At 37.9% G+C, this 17,981-nt stretch overlaps 1 protein-coding gene across 3 annotated transcripts in view; it reads right to left on the bottom strand.

The window, feature by feature from the left end:
- Positions 1-685: 685 nt before the first annotated feature.
- LOC106879532 (protocadherin-11 X-linked) overlaps positions 686-17,981 on the bottom strand; it is a 110,815-nt gene continuing 93,519 nt past the window's right edge. Inside the window, exons 3-5 of one of the 3 annotated variants that reach the window (XR_016237660.1) lie at positions 9,649-9,787; positions 3,223-5,353; positions 686-3,129 (exon numbers count right to left, since the gene is read on the bottom strand). Coding sequence is in view for 2 of the 3 variants with exons in the window: in XM_089338399.1 (XP_089194525.1) it covers positions 4,824-5,353; positions 9,649-9,787 (669 nt within the window). In the remaining variant the exon portion in view is untranslated. Of the gene's footprint in view, positions 5,354-9,648; positions 9,788-17,981 lie in introns of all 3 variants that reach the window. The other 2 variants (XM_089338399.1, XM_089338400.1) reach the window with 2 other exon arrangements.

The following is a 17,981-nucleotide window of genomic DNA, read 5'->3' as shown; positions in this document are numbered from 1 at the left end:
AGCAGCACCGACAGCTGCAAAGGGGAGTATATCCACTGAGAGCTTTTTGGTACATTCAAAAATCACATACCCAGCACCCACTTTTCCATGACAAGGTTAGGGCCTGGAATCCTCCAGACGGACATATTACATGTCGCTTAGTCGAATTAGTCCTTCATTTACTCCACAAATGTTTTGTCCTCAATGCTGCACTTCCCTGTATCACATGTTTCAACTTAACTGTACCATATATACAAACTATGCCATTTAAATCCTGAGCAACATCGGGTATGTCTGCTAGTACATATATACAGGGTGGCCCAAAAGTAGGTTTACAGTTATTCAACTATCTCTTTCACATTCATATATTAACAGTTTATAAAAAAATATGAAACCATTATTCTATACTAATTTAACTAATTTTGTTAAGCTCCCTTTTCAGTTTGTAAGATAGAAATCTAAATGCAATAAATCAGGGTTGCCTAACAGGTCTTATAATTAATGTTCTGCTCAATGAAGTCCCGTGTCAACAAAACAGTAATGAAAGCTCTGTTACCTGTTTATATAGACTACCAACATTCTTTTAGTAGTACTAAAAGTTGTAAGCTAGTCTCATCACGGTGATTGTGATACCAATGCATTTTCGATTAAAAGGACCAAAAGTTATATGGTATTGCAAAAATATATTTAAAAAACAAGACAGGTATTAGAAAAGTATCTTTTTATTCAAAATTCTCACACATCATTGATAGAAATTATAATATGTATAGATTGGGTAGGTATTAGTTAAGACATCCTCGGATGGCTGTGGGGGGAGGCGAGTTTCTTGAAGCATAAATCGGTTTTATTTACATTTGTCAAGGGTATATTCCACCCATGAGTATTTCTCGTGTGATAAGTGGAGAGTTTAGTGTGTTTGTGTACGTAAAATTAATCAGGAAAAAGTGTGGGGGGGGGGGAGTAAATGAGTGAAGTAGAACAGTGACAAAGACAGAAATATATATATACACAGAGTGGGTAAAAGAAGAAATTAGAGACAAAAAAAAACAAAAAAAAACAAGATGGAGGATTTAGACAAAAAAAGCCTTAAAAACATTCAAATTATGGCTGAGTATCTTTCCCCTTCTGTTTTGCATAACAATGACAACAAAAGAGAATCAATGTTTTCATTTTATCATCATCATCATCATCATCATCGTTTAACGTCCGCTTTCCATGCTAGCATGGGTTGGACGATTTGACTGACGACTGGTGGACCAGGAGGCGACACCAGGCTCCAATCTGATTTGGCAGAGCTTCTACAGCTGGATGCCCTTCCTAACGCCAACCACTCCGAGAGTGTAGTGGGTGCTTTTACGTGCCACTGGCACGAGGGCCAGTCAAGCGGGTACTGGCAACGGCCACACTCGAAATGGTGTATTTTACGTGCCACCTGCACAGGAGCCAGTCCATCAGCACTGACAACAATCTCGCTTGGATGCCTTACTGACAAAGGCCCAATTTGGAAAAAGAAATGTGCTTTGTATATCTTTTGATTACTGTCATTATCTTGCTCTCTCTCTATCTTTGCCTACTTTATGCGTGTGTGTGTGTGTGTGTATAATACAAACACATGTATGAAGGTTGCTTTGCAACCACATGGTTTCAGGTTCAGTCCCACTATATAGCACTTTGGACAAGTGTCTTCTACCACAGCCCTGGGCTGACCAATGCCTTGTGAGTGAATTTGGTTGATGGAAACTGTATGGAAGCCCATTGTGTATTATGAGTGTGTGTGTCTATTCCTGTTTTGCGTTTGTCCCCTGTCACCCCTTGACAATTAGCACTACTTTGTTTACATCCCTGTAAATTACCACTTTGGCAATAGAGACTGACAGAATAAGGACCAGACTTAAAATATATGAACTGGGGTCGATTCGGTCCACTAAAATTCTTCATGGTAGTGCTCCAGCATGGTTACAGTCCAAAGACCGAAACAAGTAAAAAATAAAAGGCAAAATATATATATAACCATCGCACTGCCTATTTTTCCATGTTGGTTTGCGGGCGAATGGATCTGGAAGTTTCCCAGATTGCCATTCATTTTGGTCCTCTACTATCTTGCTTTTGAGGCCTGATGTGTTGTCTGTGAAGTCCCGAGACCTGATCTCATCAAGTTTTTTTTACTTATAATTTCATAAGATAATATTGCAAATTATGTTACAATGCTTCCTCAGTCATTCTTGTGTCCAAAGAACTTCAGCATAAATGGACCTAAGTAGGATTCTATAAAAGATCTAACAAAAACAAAACAATTGTTGTTTTATGCAAAGATTCTTTTCTACCATCGGCATAAGGCTCGAAATTTGGGGGGAGTGGGGGCCAGTCGATTAGATCAACCCCAATACGCAACTGGTACTTAATTTATCCCCTCCGAAAGGATGAAAGGCAAAGTCAACCTCGGTGGAAAGTGTCTGGGCATTAAAAGAATTTGAACTCAGAACATAAAGACAGACAAAATTCTGCTAAGCATTTCACCCGGTGGGCTAATGTTCCTGCCAGCACGCCTGGCCCCCTCCCCATATATATATATATATTTATTCTTTTCTACTCTTGGCACAAGGCCCAGAATTTTGGGGGAGGGGGCCAGTTGATTAGATCAACTCTAGTACACAACTGGTACTTAATTTATCAACCCCAAACGGATGAAAAGCAAAGTCGACCTCAGCAGAATTTGAACTCAGAATGTAAAGACAGATGAAATACCACTAAGCATTTCGCCCGGTGTGCCAATGTTTCTGCCAGCTAACCGCCTCTGTTTTATGCAATATTATCAATAGTCTGAACATGCAGTGCCTGGTCAGCAGTTACTGTAAGGGAGATAATCACTTCTAGATCAATCCTAAATCACGGAAGGGTGTGGAAGTTAGAATTTTAAATTTAAGAGTAATGAAGATGGACCGAACACCAATTTTCCAGAACCATTGGTTCCAAATCTCTCCCTGAGTTTTCCAAACCAGGAGTGGTCACCTCTGAATTAAGCAAATATTTAATTTACTTTAAGAGTTAAATGAAATACAAGTACCTGTACCTTAATATAAAAATATATTTGCAACAGAGACAGTATTAATACAGAGAAGTGGTATTTATCCCCATTTAAATGTGGATGTTCTCATCATCATCATCATCATCATCGTTTAACGTCCGCTTTAAACGATGATGATGATGATGATGATGAGAACATCCACATTTAAATGGGGATACTGTTAGAACAAAATATACTGTGGTAGACGACATAAGAGAAACTCTCATATTGGCTTTTGGGGCAAAATACACACTTGTTTATACTGCTAGCAGGGAGATAAATCCCCCCTCACCAGTGCCAAGACCACCAGATCATGTGATTTCGACCTTCTTTGGTCTCATCAGTGATGGGTGCTTGACTGCTAGAAATAGTAGTGATTCATATCCCTGCCAGCAATATATAGAAAAACAACATCATAACAGGTGTTGTTGCTGCGATAAGCCAGAGAGCTTGTTAAAAAATAAGTTTATTAATACTGTTCATCAAAGTACTGAGAAACAGGGCCGCCCAGTAAACTAGCCTGGCACCAGCAGAAATTTGGAAATCCTGTTCATAAATTAATGCAAATTATAAATGGTTCTGGACTATCAGTCTCCGGAAAATTAGTATTGAAACTTATCTAATTTTGCTTTTTCTACTCTGTACAAAGATCCTTAATATTTTCCAGTCACTGGTAGCCTTGTATGGTTTTTCCCCATTTTTAGGAAGTGATTTGTTTTTTTTGTTTTGAACATGACTGTTCTTCTTTTATTTCAAATTATTTTCAACATCATGGAATTCCAATGAAACATTAATTTCTCCAGGTTGTAAGAGGTTGTTTATTTAGGAGTATATGCCTGCATAATTAGAAAGGGTTACTTAAATATGGAGATAGGCCCTGCCAAGTTCAAAATACCTCATCAAAGATTCTTAAGGAGCCTGGATACTTTGAAGAATAACTCAAAAGATACGTTTTGCCACAGCCAATTTGGCCTTGCTTATTTGGTGTTGCTGATTCAGAGCAGACTTACCTGACATCAAACATTTTAATGTTTCACTCATTTTAAAGTTTCTTTCATTCTCTCCTCTCTCACCTTCATCTTTTTCCCTTCCTCTCTGTTAATGTGTATGGGGATATTTTTTTTTATGTGTATGAGGAGAGGGAAAAGGTTTGTGTCAATTGTGTTCAAGTAATAAATTGAATGAATCTCTCTCTCTTTCCCTCTCTCCCACTCTCTCTTTCTCTCTCTCTCTCTCTCTCTCTCTGTGTGTTTATGTGTGTGAGCATATTTCTATTTATGTATATGAGAGGGAAAGCCTTTATGTTAATCATGTCCAGTTAATAAACTGTAATCTCTCTCTCTCTCTCTCTTCCTCTCCCTCTCACCCTTTCTCTATGTGTATATTTCTGTAGATGTGCACACATGTCCGTGTTTGCTTCCACCACCAAAAAAAGTTCTGTCACCAAAACAGGCTGAACATCCAATCAGCCATGCCAAATTGTCTGTATCCAAACAGCAGCATGAAATCATCTCAATCCATGTACCTCAGTATAATTTTATTACTAATTTTTTTTTTCTTCTTCTGAAAATGGTCCAGTTATTGAAGTGAGCAAATTTTCTGAATAGCAAATCCATTGTTTATTGGTGACAGGAAACTGCCACAGCCACTTGTTTGGTTCACACAGAAAATAACAGCCTTCGTAGAGTAAACTCTGTACATTTATGGCACAGTTCGACATTTATATTGCAAAATTATCACCAAATTACAATACAACAGAAATCAACAGCAGTGTCTTCATTCATACAATGACATCCTTTAGTATGAAATTGCTGCGATCACTATATGAATGTTTTTTTATATCATCTAACAAATGACAGCTATCAGTTGATGAAGAACTTTGGTTTTCACAAAATGAAGTCTCAGCTTGAGATAAATTAGCGCCACAACTTACCACTTGTTGTTTTGGCATTAATTGCGGTTGTACTAATGAGTAATGCAGTTTGTTTGGAATTGTTCTGATAGGAATGGCAACAAGTGAGTATGGCGTATGAGGAGGCTGGACTTGCTGTGAGGTAGAGTAAGGACTTTTTTGGTAAGTGCTTTCTTGTTGTTGTATTTTGGGATACATTGACAGAGAGTGATGGTTAGATCTTAAATTATTCATGGGGGAATTTTGCGATGAAGAATTCGGTTTGAAGGAACTCCTTTGGTTCGGTTTGAAACCATTTTCTCGAGATGTGAATGAAACAGGAACTGTATTACTTTTTTGACGACAGTTTAATAATGGTATTGCACACTGTGATGATGGGGTGACGTTTTCAGCCATACCTGCAAAATAAGAAAAAAAAGATAGAAATTTGGTTAAATTCATATTGAATAGTTGCTACATGCATGGCTGTGTGGTTAAGGAGCTTGCTTTGTAAACACATGGTTTCAGGTTCAGTCCCACCGCATGATACCTTGGGCAAGTGTCTTCTACTATAGCCCTGGATAAACCAATCCTTGGGAGTGAATTTAGTAGATGGAAAATGTGTGGAAGTTTATTGTGTATGCATGTGTGTTTCTGTTTGTGCTTGTTTGACCACTGCAGCTTGACAACCAGTGTTGGTGTGTTTATGTCCCTGTAACTTAGCAGTTCATCCTAAGAGACCAATAACATAAGTACCAGATTTAAAAAATAAGTACTGGGGTCAATTTGTTTGACTAAAACGGTCAAAGTTGTGCCCCAGTATGGCCACAGTCTAATAGCTGAAGCCACATAGAAAGTAAAAATAAAGTTAGAAGTTATATTGTAAAATTTGTTTATTTGTATATTTACTGTTGGTTTTTAGCCAATGCTCAAATTGTTGACAGAATTATCAGAATTTTTCTGAAATAAGATAAAGTGAACTACCCAATGTGATTTTAACCCTTTAGCCTTTAAACCCTTTTAATCCTTTAACACTTTAACCCTTTAGCATTTAAGTCATATCCTGCCCAAATATTATGTTCAAATCAGCTAGATCTAGCTTCTCACAACTCTCCTACAATATCAGTCTAAATATATATAATCATATTTTCAAAATCTCAGAACTACGAGATAATGTATAATTAATTCAAAGCAATATATATAAATCAACATTATATTTAGCAGAATAATTTGAATATTAAGGGGTTAATCTAAAGTCAGTTTTCTGCAGGTCAGTCTGGTTTCAATAGAATGGGACACCCATATATAAACGGTTCTCTCAACGAACAGATTGAATAGGAATCTGTTTTTCTGAAGATATACTCAGCTTGCTGAAATTTGATCAACAAGCAACAAGCAGATTATACATGCATGTGACTTAGAATCCATGGGTGTTCAGGCTAAATTTGATGATATTCATATGTCTCCTCTTTTTTTCCTTCAAGAACAGCTTGACGTATTGGTGAATTGTCAACAGTGTTGGAGAGCATAAAGATTAAAGATGCTGTTCTATATTTTAGAGATGAGGAATTCGGTACATTATTTACATTTGACAGATATGTGTCCTCATCTTGTTTGTTGTTACCACAACGCTTCAGCTGATTTACTCTCCAGCCTCCTGGTAGAATTTTGAACCCAACCCCGAGTTCTCATTCCTAAGGTATTATTATTATTATTATTATTTATTCAAGGCACTGCCTGGAATTGAACTCACAATCTTGGGGTTAGTATCTAGCATTCTTAACCATTATGCTATATGCCCATGTGAATTTTAGGGCTTATAAACCTAATATTTTTGTATCCTTCCTTAATACTGGTTCACAGATTCTATTCATATCTGCACTAGGTCTGCTTAGGAGGTTGTTGTGTCCTAGCATATGTGCTGCCTCTTTTAGTTTCCATATTAAAGATGTCGTTGAGAGAGAGAGTTAGCTGACATGGAGGATTGGAAGCCATATGAATATTAGAAAAGAGTTACCTGTATCACACAATGATAACTGTTGGGTGCCAAAATGCCAACACAACTAGTGCTCAATACTTGTAAACACTGTAGAGACAATAAGATGTGACAAGGATAGCTGCAATGGAGATTACAAAGCCATGGTCATCAGAAAGGTACACAACAGGTGTTCTGACTGTGTCTGCTGGTCAGAATTCTTCCAACAACTGATGAACAAGGCCTTAGGGCTCAATCCAAACGACTGTGTGAAGCTGTTGGAGTCTGTGGTCAAACCCTAGCTGGAGAGCATTGCTGCTCAAGGATTTGGTTCTTTGCCATTCCTCCAGCAAGAGTCAAAAGTGTTTGTAAGAAGATTTCTCTGAATTTACCAATTCCAATTTCAGGCCTCCTGGTTCCTCATATTGTAATTCCATGGATCCCTATGTGTGGAGTCTAGTTGAGAAATACACCAAACCCTGTTCCTGCAACACCGAGGCCAAGATCAAGGAGGCGTTTTAAGATCCTCCCAGTGACACAACAAGGAATACATGTGCCAAATTCCAGAGCATCTTGAAGCCATGGTGGAAGCTGAGAGCAGGTTACATTGAGTAAACCGTTATCTTCCAGCCATAATATAGCTGATATGTTTTGATTTAAAAAAAAAAAACTTTTATTTTTGGATGGAATATTGTGTTTTCTTTTCCTTTTATGCAAACTGTCGAATTTAGCTTGAACACCTTGTAGTTAGCTAAAATATGAACAACCATGAATAGACAATGTGTGTTTAGAGTGCTTGGGAGAGTATGTACAAAGAGTTTGCTAATTGAACTTATTGTATAGCAAAGTTTTTCTGATGAAAATTATATTCAGTGTATGCGTGCGTTTGTGTGTGTACATGTGTGTACATGTGTGTATGTGTGTGTGTGTGTGTGTGTGTGTGTGTGTACATACATATATACACTTCATATAATAGTAGGATGGGTAAGGTTGAAATGCTTTAATTAAATGATTGTTTAACCAGAGTTGACCTGGGTCTACACAATAACAATGACTGAAAAATATTGATATAAGCACAGAGGGAGATATCAACCTCAGGGCTGGAACACAGACAATGTTATCATGCTCCACCTATAAAAGGAATTTGACAAAACCTCATGCCAGAAAACTGGCTAAGTGGTAGTAGTAAGTACCCCTGAACATTTCTGTCTTCAGTCCAAGAACTCATGAGGCTGGTTGCTTAGTTTCCATGGTATGTAAGTAACCAAAGTTACAATGTTCTTTCTTAATGGAAAGCCAGTCCTTAACAAGGCTACTCATTTATGGCTGAGCTAACTGGAGCAATGCGAAATGAAGTGTTTTGCTCAAGGAAACAATGCACTTTCCGATCCAGGAATCAAAAGAACCAACCCACAAAGCTACAAGGAATTGATATGACACTGAAAGAAAAAAAGACTATGATTGGAGAGGAATAAGTTGGATGTGGGCTGTAACAGGTATAAAATGGACATAAGAGGTGAGCCTGGTTGATTTTTTGGGGAGGGTGGCCAGTCGATTAGATCGACCCCAGAATGCAACTGGTACTTAATTTATTGACCCTGAAAGGATGAAAGGCAAAGTCGACTTCAGCGGAAAGTGTTTGGATATTCTTTTATGCTCTAGGCACAAGGCCCAAAATTTTTGGGGAGGGTGACCAGTCAATTAGATCGACCCCAGTACGCAACTGGTACTTAATTTATTGACCCCGAAAGAATGAAAGGCAAAGTCGACCTTGGCGGAAAGTGTCTGGACATTAAAGGACTAACAGTAGACTTAGGCATGCTGTGAGGAAAAAACTGATGAGTTGGCCAAAGAGGATTAATCCTTTATGTTTATCCTCTATTTGCTTCCAATCATTGAACTGTGGCCATGCTGGGGCACTGCCTTATTTCTTTCTTAAACCTGCTACTTATTCTAGTGGCTCTCTTTTGCTGAATCACTAAGTTACGGGGACATAAACAAACCAACACTGGTTTTATGTAGCTATGTGTGCGACTTTTGTTTTGTGTTCGGTCCCCCCACCACCATTTGACAACAAGCATCGGTGTGTTTACATCCCCCATGACTCAGCAGTTTGGCAAAAGTGACCAATAGAATAATTGTTGGCACTCCGTCGCTTACGACGTCGAGGGTTCCAGTTGATCCGATCAACGGAACAGCCTGCTCGTGAAATTAACGTGCAAGTGGCTGAGCACTCCACAGACACGTGTACCCTTAACGTAGTTCTCGGGGATATTCAGCGTGACACAGAGTGTGACAAGGCTGACCCTTTGAATTACAGGGACAACAGAAACAGGAAGTAAGAGTGAGAGAAAGTTGTGGTGAAAGAGTACAGCAGGGTTCGCCACCATCCCCTGTCGGAGCCTCGTGGAGCCTTAGGTGTTTTCGCTCAATAAACACTCAGAATGCCCTGTCTGGGAATTGAAACCGTGATCCTATGACCGCGAGTCTGCTGCCCTAACCACTAGTCCATTGCACCTCCACTAAATAGAATAAGTACCAGACTTAAAAAGAAAAAAAGTACTGGGGACTATTCATTCGACTAAGAATTTTTCAAGGCAGTGCCCCAGCATAACCGTAGTCTAATGACTGAAACAAGTAAAAGATAAAAGATAAAAGATTATGTGAATTGCTATTTCAAGATAGATAAGATAAGATAAGATAAGATAAATCGTGCAGAGTTCAGAGAAGTTTGCTTACTCTGCAGTTCTTGCACAGTTCCAGCATCTGCATCACTCCATCCTCGGCCACTGTCATTGTTTGATGAACCAGTTGATATATCACTCATACAGTCATGTACAGATCTATTTGTTGCAGCGACAACATTCTGGAAAGTAACCTAGAAATACAGGTTGATTTTGGTGCTTATGAATTTTAGATTGTTTTATAAGTATATTTCATGCTTTATTAAGTGCATATAAAATTAACCCTTTAGTGTTTTGGATTACTTTGTTATAATGTAATGCTTAATTATTTATATTCTTTTGAATTAATCGTGCATTATCTCATAATTTCGAGATTTTGATGATGTGATTACTCTTTTACTCTTCTACTTGTTTCAGTTATTTGACTGTGGCCATGCTGGAGCACCGCCTTTAGTCGAGCAAATCGACTCCAGGACTTATTCTTTGTAAGCCTAGTACTTATTCCATCGGTCTCTTTTGCCAAGCCGCTAAGTTACGGGGATGTAAACACATCAGCATTGGTTGTCAAGCGATGTTGGGGGGGACAAACACAGACACACAAACATATACACACACATACATACATACACATATATATACATATAGAGAGAAAGGGCATCCAGCTGTAGAAACTCTGCCAAATCAGACTGGAGCCTGGTGTTGCCATCCGGTTTCACCAGTCCTCAGTCAAATCGTCCAACCCATGCTAGCATGGAAAGCGGACGTTAAACGATGATGATGATGATGATGATACGACAGGCTTCTTTCAGTTTCCGTCTACCAAATCCACTCATAAAGCTTTGGTCGGCCCAAGGCTATAGTAGAAGACACTTGCCCAAGATGCCACACAGTGGGACTGAACCTGGAACCATGTGGTTGGTAAGCAAGCTACTTACCACACAGTCACTCCTACGCCTATTGTTTATTAATAGAATGATATTAGAGGCTAGGTGTGAGTGGATGGATGTGGCCAGTTTGAACTTAAAACAGAACAAATATCTGGGTTGGATATGGCCAGCTTAAACACAAAAGGATTAAACTGGCCATATCTGGTCCAAATACTCTATTTGTTTTCATGTTCAAACCAGCTAGATCCGACCTCTTACACCTATCCTACAATGTCATTCTAAAAAAATAATCACATCATTGAAATCTCAAAGCTATGAGATAATGCATAATTAATTCAAAGCAATGTAAATAAATAAGAACGACAAATGAGAGATTAATCTGAATGCTAAAAGGTTGAAGAGAGACAAGAAACAACAATTGAGAAGAAACAGTCTCTTGTTGTAATGTCACATTGTACTGCAGTCATTCAACTATTTTACCTCTGTCGGGGGTAATTTTACATTTACCTTTAGCACCCTGCAGGTGTAGCATATCACTGCATGAGTTTTCTCCCTTGTAGTAACAGGGCAGTGGCAGGGGAAACAATTCTAGAGAAAATGCAGCATGCTAAAAGCTAAGGAGAGTTATGTACATCATCATCATTTAACGTCTGTTGTCCATGCTGGTATGGGTTGGAAGGTTTAACCAGGGCTGGCAAGCTGCAAGGCTGCACCAGACTCCAGTTTGATTTGGCATGGCTTCTACGGCTGGATGCCCTTCTTAACACCAACCACTTAACAGATTGAGCTGAGTGCTTTTACATGGTACCACATGTGTGCTTCATGTGGCACTACATGGACACTTTTACGTGATGCCACACAGGTGTTTTCACATGATGCCATATTGCACAATTTCCTGTAATTCAGACTGTCTCATGATTCCAGCAGACAAACTAGAAAATGCACTGCCCCACAGGAGATGTGCCATGGCACTTATAATGGCACAGATGCTTTGGGTGTCAACTATTTAGCATCGCTGATTACATGCTGACTTATTGGACATCAGATGTTTTAATGCGTCTCTTGTTCTCTCTTTCCTTTCCTCTTCGTCTTTCTCTTTCTCATTACTCTCTCTCTCTTTCTCTCTCTCTCTATCTCTCTCTGTATCTTCTCTCTCTTTCTCTCTCTATGTGTGTAAGTATATTTCTCTTTATGTGATTGAGGAGGTGGAAAGCATGTTCAATTGATAAATTGTAACAATACATACATACATACATACTCACACACACACATGTACACATGTATACATACATACATACATACATACTCACACACACACATACATACATACATATATACATATACATATATAAACGCATGCATACATATATACATACACACATACAATTACATATACACATACATACACACACATTCTTGCATACATACATACATACATACGTACATACATACATACATGCATACAAACATACATACATATGTACATACATACACACAGATTCACACACATACACATACATGCATAAATGCACACATACATACCTTACATACATACATACATAAGGAAGAACCACTTGTTTTCTTCTGTTATACATGCACTACACTTGTAACCACCCACTAGGTTGGTTTTAAATACATTTGTTTAGGATCCAATACCTATATATGTATATATACATTTGTCTATGTGCAGTTATATATGGATAGATGCGTAGATGCATATGATCATACTTGCAGCATACAACCAGCAAATAGCAAGCAAATATTGCAAGCCCTGTACCTGGCCTTTCCTGGCATCCTACATGTTAAAATGCCTAAATTCTAGCGAATCTGCAACTGAATATATTTTTATATATATTATATAAGTACATGTGTGGCTGTGTGGTAAGAACCTTTCTTCCCTACCACATGGTTTTGGGTTCAGTCCCACTGCATGGTACCTGTTCATTTTACTAATAAATTGATTGAAAAATAGCAAAATAGTCTATGCCTTCTTGCTTTCCAAAGAATTTAAACTAACAAAACTTGTTACTCATAATGTTTTCTTCCACCTGAGAATATCCTTTCTGAAAAGAATTAAATTTAGATTTGAATCCTGAAAGTTTTATAAATCTGAGACAATGTATTTTTGTAGAGGGATAAAAAAAAATTTCGTATTTGGTATTTTTCCTCCAGTTATCTCCCTTACAATAATCATAGCAGTTAGATACCAGAGATGCAGACAAGTAAATTCCAGCTTTATGTGTATAAAGCAAGTTTTCAAATGCAGGTTATTTTTGTAATTTTGGCCTTTAGTTTTCATATCACATTTTCGATGTTTAATATGGATTATGAATGAGATCATAAAGAAAAGATAATGAAACTTACTTCCAATATATAAGTGTGTGTACAAACAAAAAGAAAGTGGCACTTGACACGTTTGGTTGGAGTTACTCTTTTATTCTTTTACTTGTTTCAGTCATTTGACTGTGGCCATGCTGGAGCACCGCCTTTAGTCGAGAAAATCGACCCCAGGACTTATTCTTTGTAAGCCTAGTACTTATTCTATCGGTCTCTTTTTGCCGAACCGCTAAGTTACGGGGATGTAAACACACCAGCACCGGTTGTCAAGCGATGGTGGGGGACAAACACAGACACACAAACACACACATATATATATATATATATATATACATATATACGATGGGCTTCTTTCAGTTTCCATCTACCAAATCCACTCACAAGGCTTTTGTCGGCCCGAGGAAGACACTTGCCCAAGGTGCCACGCAGTGGGACTGAACCCGGAACCATGTGGTTGGTAAGCAAGCTACTTACCACACAGCCACTCCTGTGCCTATATTATTTAATAACCCTTTCTACTATAGGCACAAGGCCTGAAATTCTTGGGGGAGGGGAAACTAATCAATTACATCGACCCCAGTGCTCAACTGGTACTTATTTCATCGACCCTGGAAATATGAAAGGCAAAGTTGACCTCGGTGGAATTTGAACTCAGAATGTAAAGATGGGCGGAATGCCACTTAGCATTTTGCCCAGCATGCTGACGATTCTGCTAGCTCGCTGCCTTGTATATTATTTGAACTCAGCTCCATGCAGTGTGATGTATCGTAGGCTCGTAGGACGAAAGTTTAAATCAGTGGGTCAGTGGTTCTCAAGTGGACTCCATATGGCCCTTGGTGGTCCATATGGCCCTTGGTGGTCCATGTGGCCCTTGGGGGTCCATATAAGACTTTGCTGTTAAAATTTATGTGCAACAAATTGCTTATATGTCTACAATACACAAAATATTTTAATTTTTTTTAATACAATTCTTAATAACATTTAATTATAAAAATAGAATAGGATTTTTTTTTTATATACTTCAAATGGCTATAGAGGTCCATCCGAATAAAATAAGAATCAAAGGGGTCCATAGGCAAAAAAGGGTTGAGAATCACTGCTTTAAGTCATAAAGAGCTGAGAGAAACTGTTATTAAATTATATATATATATATATATATATATATATATATATATATAGATAGATAGATAGATAGATAGATAGATAGATAGATAGATAGATACATACATATATATGTATATATATATAGATAGATAGATAGATACATACATACATATACATACATATATATACATAGATATATATAATGTTCTCCAGAAAAAATTCAGCAAATATACACAGCTTAGGCGGGCAGGACAAAATGAAAAATATATAAAATAACTATTTCCGGAGTTTAGCGCACCAGAGCTGAGACATTTTGAAAATATCCCCAATGTAATCGGTAGAACTGTACGCACGTCTAATTTTAAGTAGACAATTCGTGTATAGTTGACCTATGGTTCATCGTTTCTTATACGCATGTAATACAATTTTTCTGAATTATCAGATTTTTTTTATATGCTAGACCACTGGCTTTAAATTGAAATTAATATTCAATTTATCACCCTCAGTATATATATATATATATATATATATATATATATATATATATATATATATATATATATAAACAGGGTGCCAGAGGTATTTGAGGGCATTTCGTTTTTAGTGCATTACACCTTCAAATTATTTAATGTATCTTTTTTTTTTTAGATAACCCTTTCAAGATATCATGCTAACTTAAGAAATGAAAAAACATGCAAACCACAATAATTTAGAAATTAGCAACTTTCTAAATCTCACAAGATCATTTGTACACAAAGTTCGGTTGGAATTGGAGGCATGTGATGCTGGTGTGTTTACATCCCCGTAACTTAGCGGTTCGGCAAAAAGAGACCGATAGAATAAGTACTAGGCTTACAAAGAATAAGTCCTGGGGTCGATTTTCTCGACTAAAGGCGGTGCTCCAGCATGGCCTGTATCAAAGAGGCAAAAAACACTCACAACACTCAGACACTAAATAAAAGGACACTGGACTTTATACATGTTCAAAACATTATCGATGAAACCCCCAGAATATCAATGAGGTCCATTACTAAAGAACTTCAGGTGTCAGAGTGGACTAACAGAACTGTGATACATCGTGACATTTGATACAAGTCCTATGTAATGTGGAAAGGCCAATTTGTGCCTGCAAAGTCACAGGAAAACCATCTCATCTGTTCAAAACAGTTACTTAACTAAGTGGAGCGCTAAGAGCACCATCCAAGTGTGATCATTGCCAGGGCCGCTGACTAGCTCCCATGCCGGTGGCGCGTAAAATGCACCATTTGAGTGTGATCATTACCAGCGTTGCCTTACTGGCACTTGTGCCGGTGGCACGTGAAAAACAATATTCGAGCAAGGTTGTTGCCAGTGTCGCTGGAGTGGCTCTTGTGCAGGTGGCACATAAAACACCATTTGAGCATGGCCATTGCCAGTACTGCCTGATGCCAAGAGAAACACTCACACACACACACACACATACACTCTCTCTCTCTCTCTCTCTCTCTCTCTCTCTCTCTCTCTCTCTCTCTCTCTCATACACACACACACACTTGGTATGGTAGGCTTGTTTCAGTTTCCATCTACCAAATACAAAGCTTTGGTTGGCACAGGGCTGTAGTAGGAAACACTCACCCAAGGTGCCATGCAGTGGGACTGAACCTGAAATTATGTGGTTGGAAAGCACACTTCTTAACCACACCGCCACACATCATAACAAAATCAAAAACAATAAGGTAAGTAGTTTTCTATAATTAGAAAAAGAAACTGAACAAAAACAAACACCTTACTCATAACTTTACGTCACCAGCCAAAAACAGTGCTTCGAGGCCTCGTAGTGCAAATTCTAAGCAAATTAATTTCATTTCATTATCATGAATCACTATGTACACAGTCTTCACAATCAACTCCCAGTATTATCACATGCCAAGCCTTTAGGTATAGAGAACAAGTGTAACATTAACATGACAGAAGGAACAACAAAACAAGACCCAGTCGTTAAAAACTGAATCAGTCGAAGAATTAGGGGAAGAATTTTAAAGCCTGGAATGAAAGGGTCTAAAGGTCAACTTAGTGGAAGATAAAAGCTTTAGTTTACAAGGGAAAGAAAAAAAACCCACAATCCCTTTTTCTTCTTTTGACATTTAGGAAACGGCTATATTTGATATTCAGAAAAGGTGTAAGTAGAAACTTTATACTGTATACTCATTGATAATTATGGATGCACTAAGGTGTGGTAACATTTCAGTTATGATAAAAGTGGAGAACATTATAGGTATTAGATGTACAGGAATAGTGAAGAATAAAAGCAGCTAAAAAAAGACACATGCTCTGGTTCGTTGCACTTCTTCATTATTCAATTATTAGTTAAGTACTTAACTAATTAACTAATTGATTGTCTGGTCAATCATTCAGTGGCTTAGTGGTTAGAGGTATTTCATGGCTGTAAGGTCGTGAGTTTGGTTCCCGGTGGCATGTTGTGTCCTTGAGCAAGACACTTTATTTCATGTTGCTCCAGTCCACTCAGCAGGCAAAAATGAGTAGTACCTGTATTTCAAAAGGGTCAGCCTTATCACATTCGGTGTCATACTGAATCTCCCTGAGAACTACATTAAGGGTACCCATGTCTGTGGAGAGCTCAGCCATTTGCATGTTAATTTCATGAGCAAGCTGTTCCAGTGACCAGATCAACTAGAACCCTTATTTATGTTTGTAACCAATCGAATGCAAGGTAATTCACTCCTTAGCATTTAGATTACTCTGTTAAATGTATCCCATATTTATTCACAATGCTTTGAATTGATCATACATTATCTTGTGATTTTGAGACTTTGTTGACATGACTGTTTATTTTTTAGAATGACATTGTAGGGTAGGTGCAAGAGGCCAGGCCTATCTGGTTTGAACATAAAACATATAGAATATTTTGACTGGATATAGCCAGTTTAAATGCAAAAGGCTTAATCAATTGGTGATGTTTATCAAAGTCTATCCAGTGCCATTTATAACTGACCTCTTTGGTGACAGACCCTCTCCGCTCCATGTCAGCTTCAGACCTGTTTGTCTTTTAATTAGCTATAATTTATTTATCAACATAGATATTGGCAACAATAACCACCCACCTCTATTCTGATATACAGCAAAATCTGCTTCAACACAGGAGTTCACATCAAAATTCTTACAAACAAAATACAAAAGCAAAATTCTCAAAAACTGAAGTCTTTTAAGTACCCAGAATACTCGCTGGTTGTCGCTGATGGCTTCTGTTACCTAGGTAACCTAATTAGCAGTAGGGGGCAGGCAGATGTGGCTTTAAAAAAATGCATAGTAGCCCTGTTTTTCTCTCTCCAAGTGAAGAAGGGTGTGTAATGCAAGAAGCAAGAGTGAGCTAAGAGAAAAACTGGGCATCATGAGGGGTATTGTTGTAATGTGTTGGGGAAAAGACTGCATTGATATGGATATCTGGTACATGTCTGTAACAGAACACACTCTTCCTTCTCGCAGACTATGCATGACAAAGTGTCAAATGATGCAAGTGGTGGGAGCCTGCTGAGTAGGGATCTTCCCCCACACACCCGGCTTCTGCTCCCCGACAAAATGTGAGAAGTGGTAAGGTTTGGTCTTAGAATGCAGAAACTCATAAAATAGATGTCAAAAAAACCTCATGCCAAAATAGAAAAACAGACATAATGTGATATGATGGTGATGAATATATATATATATATATATATATATATATATATATATATATATATATATATAAATTATTTAAAATTATAATACAGGGTATCTAAGAGATGCCACCACGCTGAAAAATAGCAGTCAAATCCTGACTCTAAAAACCACAATAAATGTCCACATAGCACGAGTAGCAAAGACGAAGACTAAATAAACCAGTAAAAATAAGATAATTCCAGATCCTGGATTTCTGGCTTTGCATAAATAATAATGCTTTGCCTTCATCGGTGGAATATACTCAAGTACATAAATACAAATACATGTATATAAACAGTATACTTACATATACGGACATATACACACATATATATGCATTACTGGTTTATTTAGTCTTCGTCTTCGC

The sequence above is a fragment of the Octopus bimaculoides genome, chromosome 20 (genome assembly GCF_046866305.1).
Source record: "Octopus bimaculoides isolate indiv1 chromosome 20, ASM4686630v1, whole genome shotgun sequence".
Classification (NCBI taxonomy): domain Eukaryota; kingdom Metazoa; phylum Mollusca; class Cephalopoda; order Octopoda; family Octopodidae; genus Octopus; species Octopus bimaculoides.
This window is presented reverse-complemented; position numbering and strand designations above follow the sequence as displayed.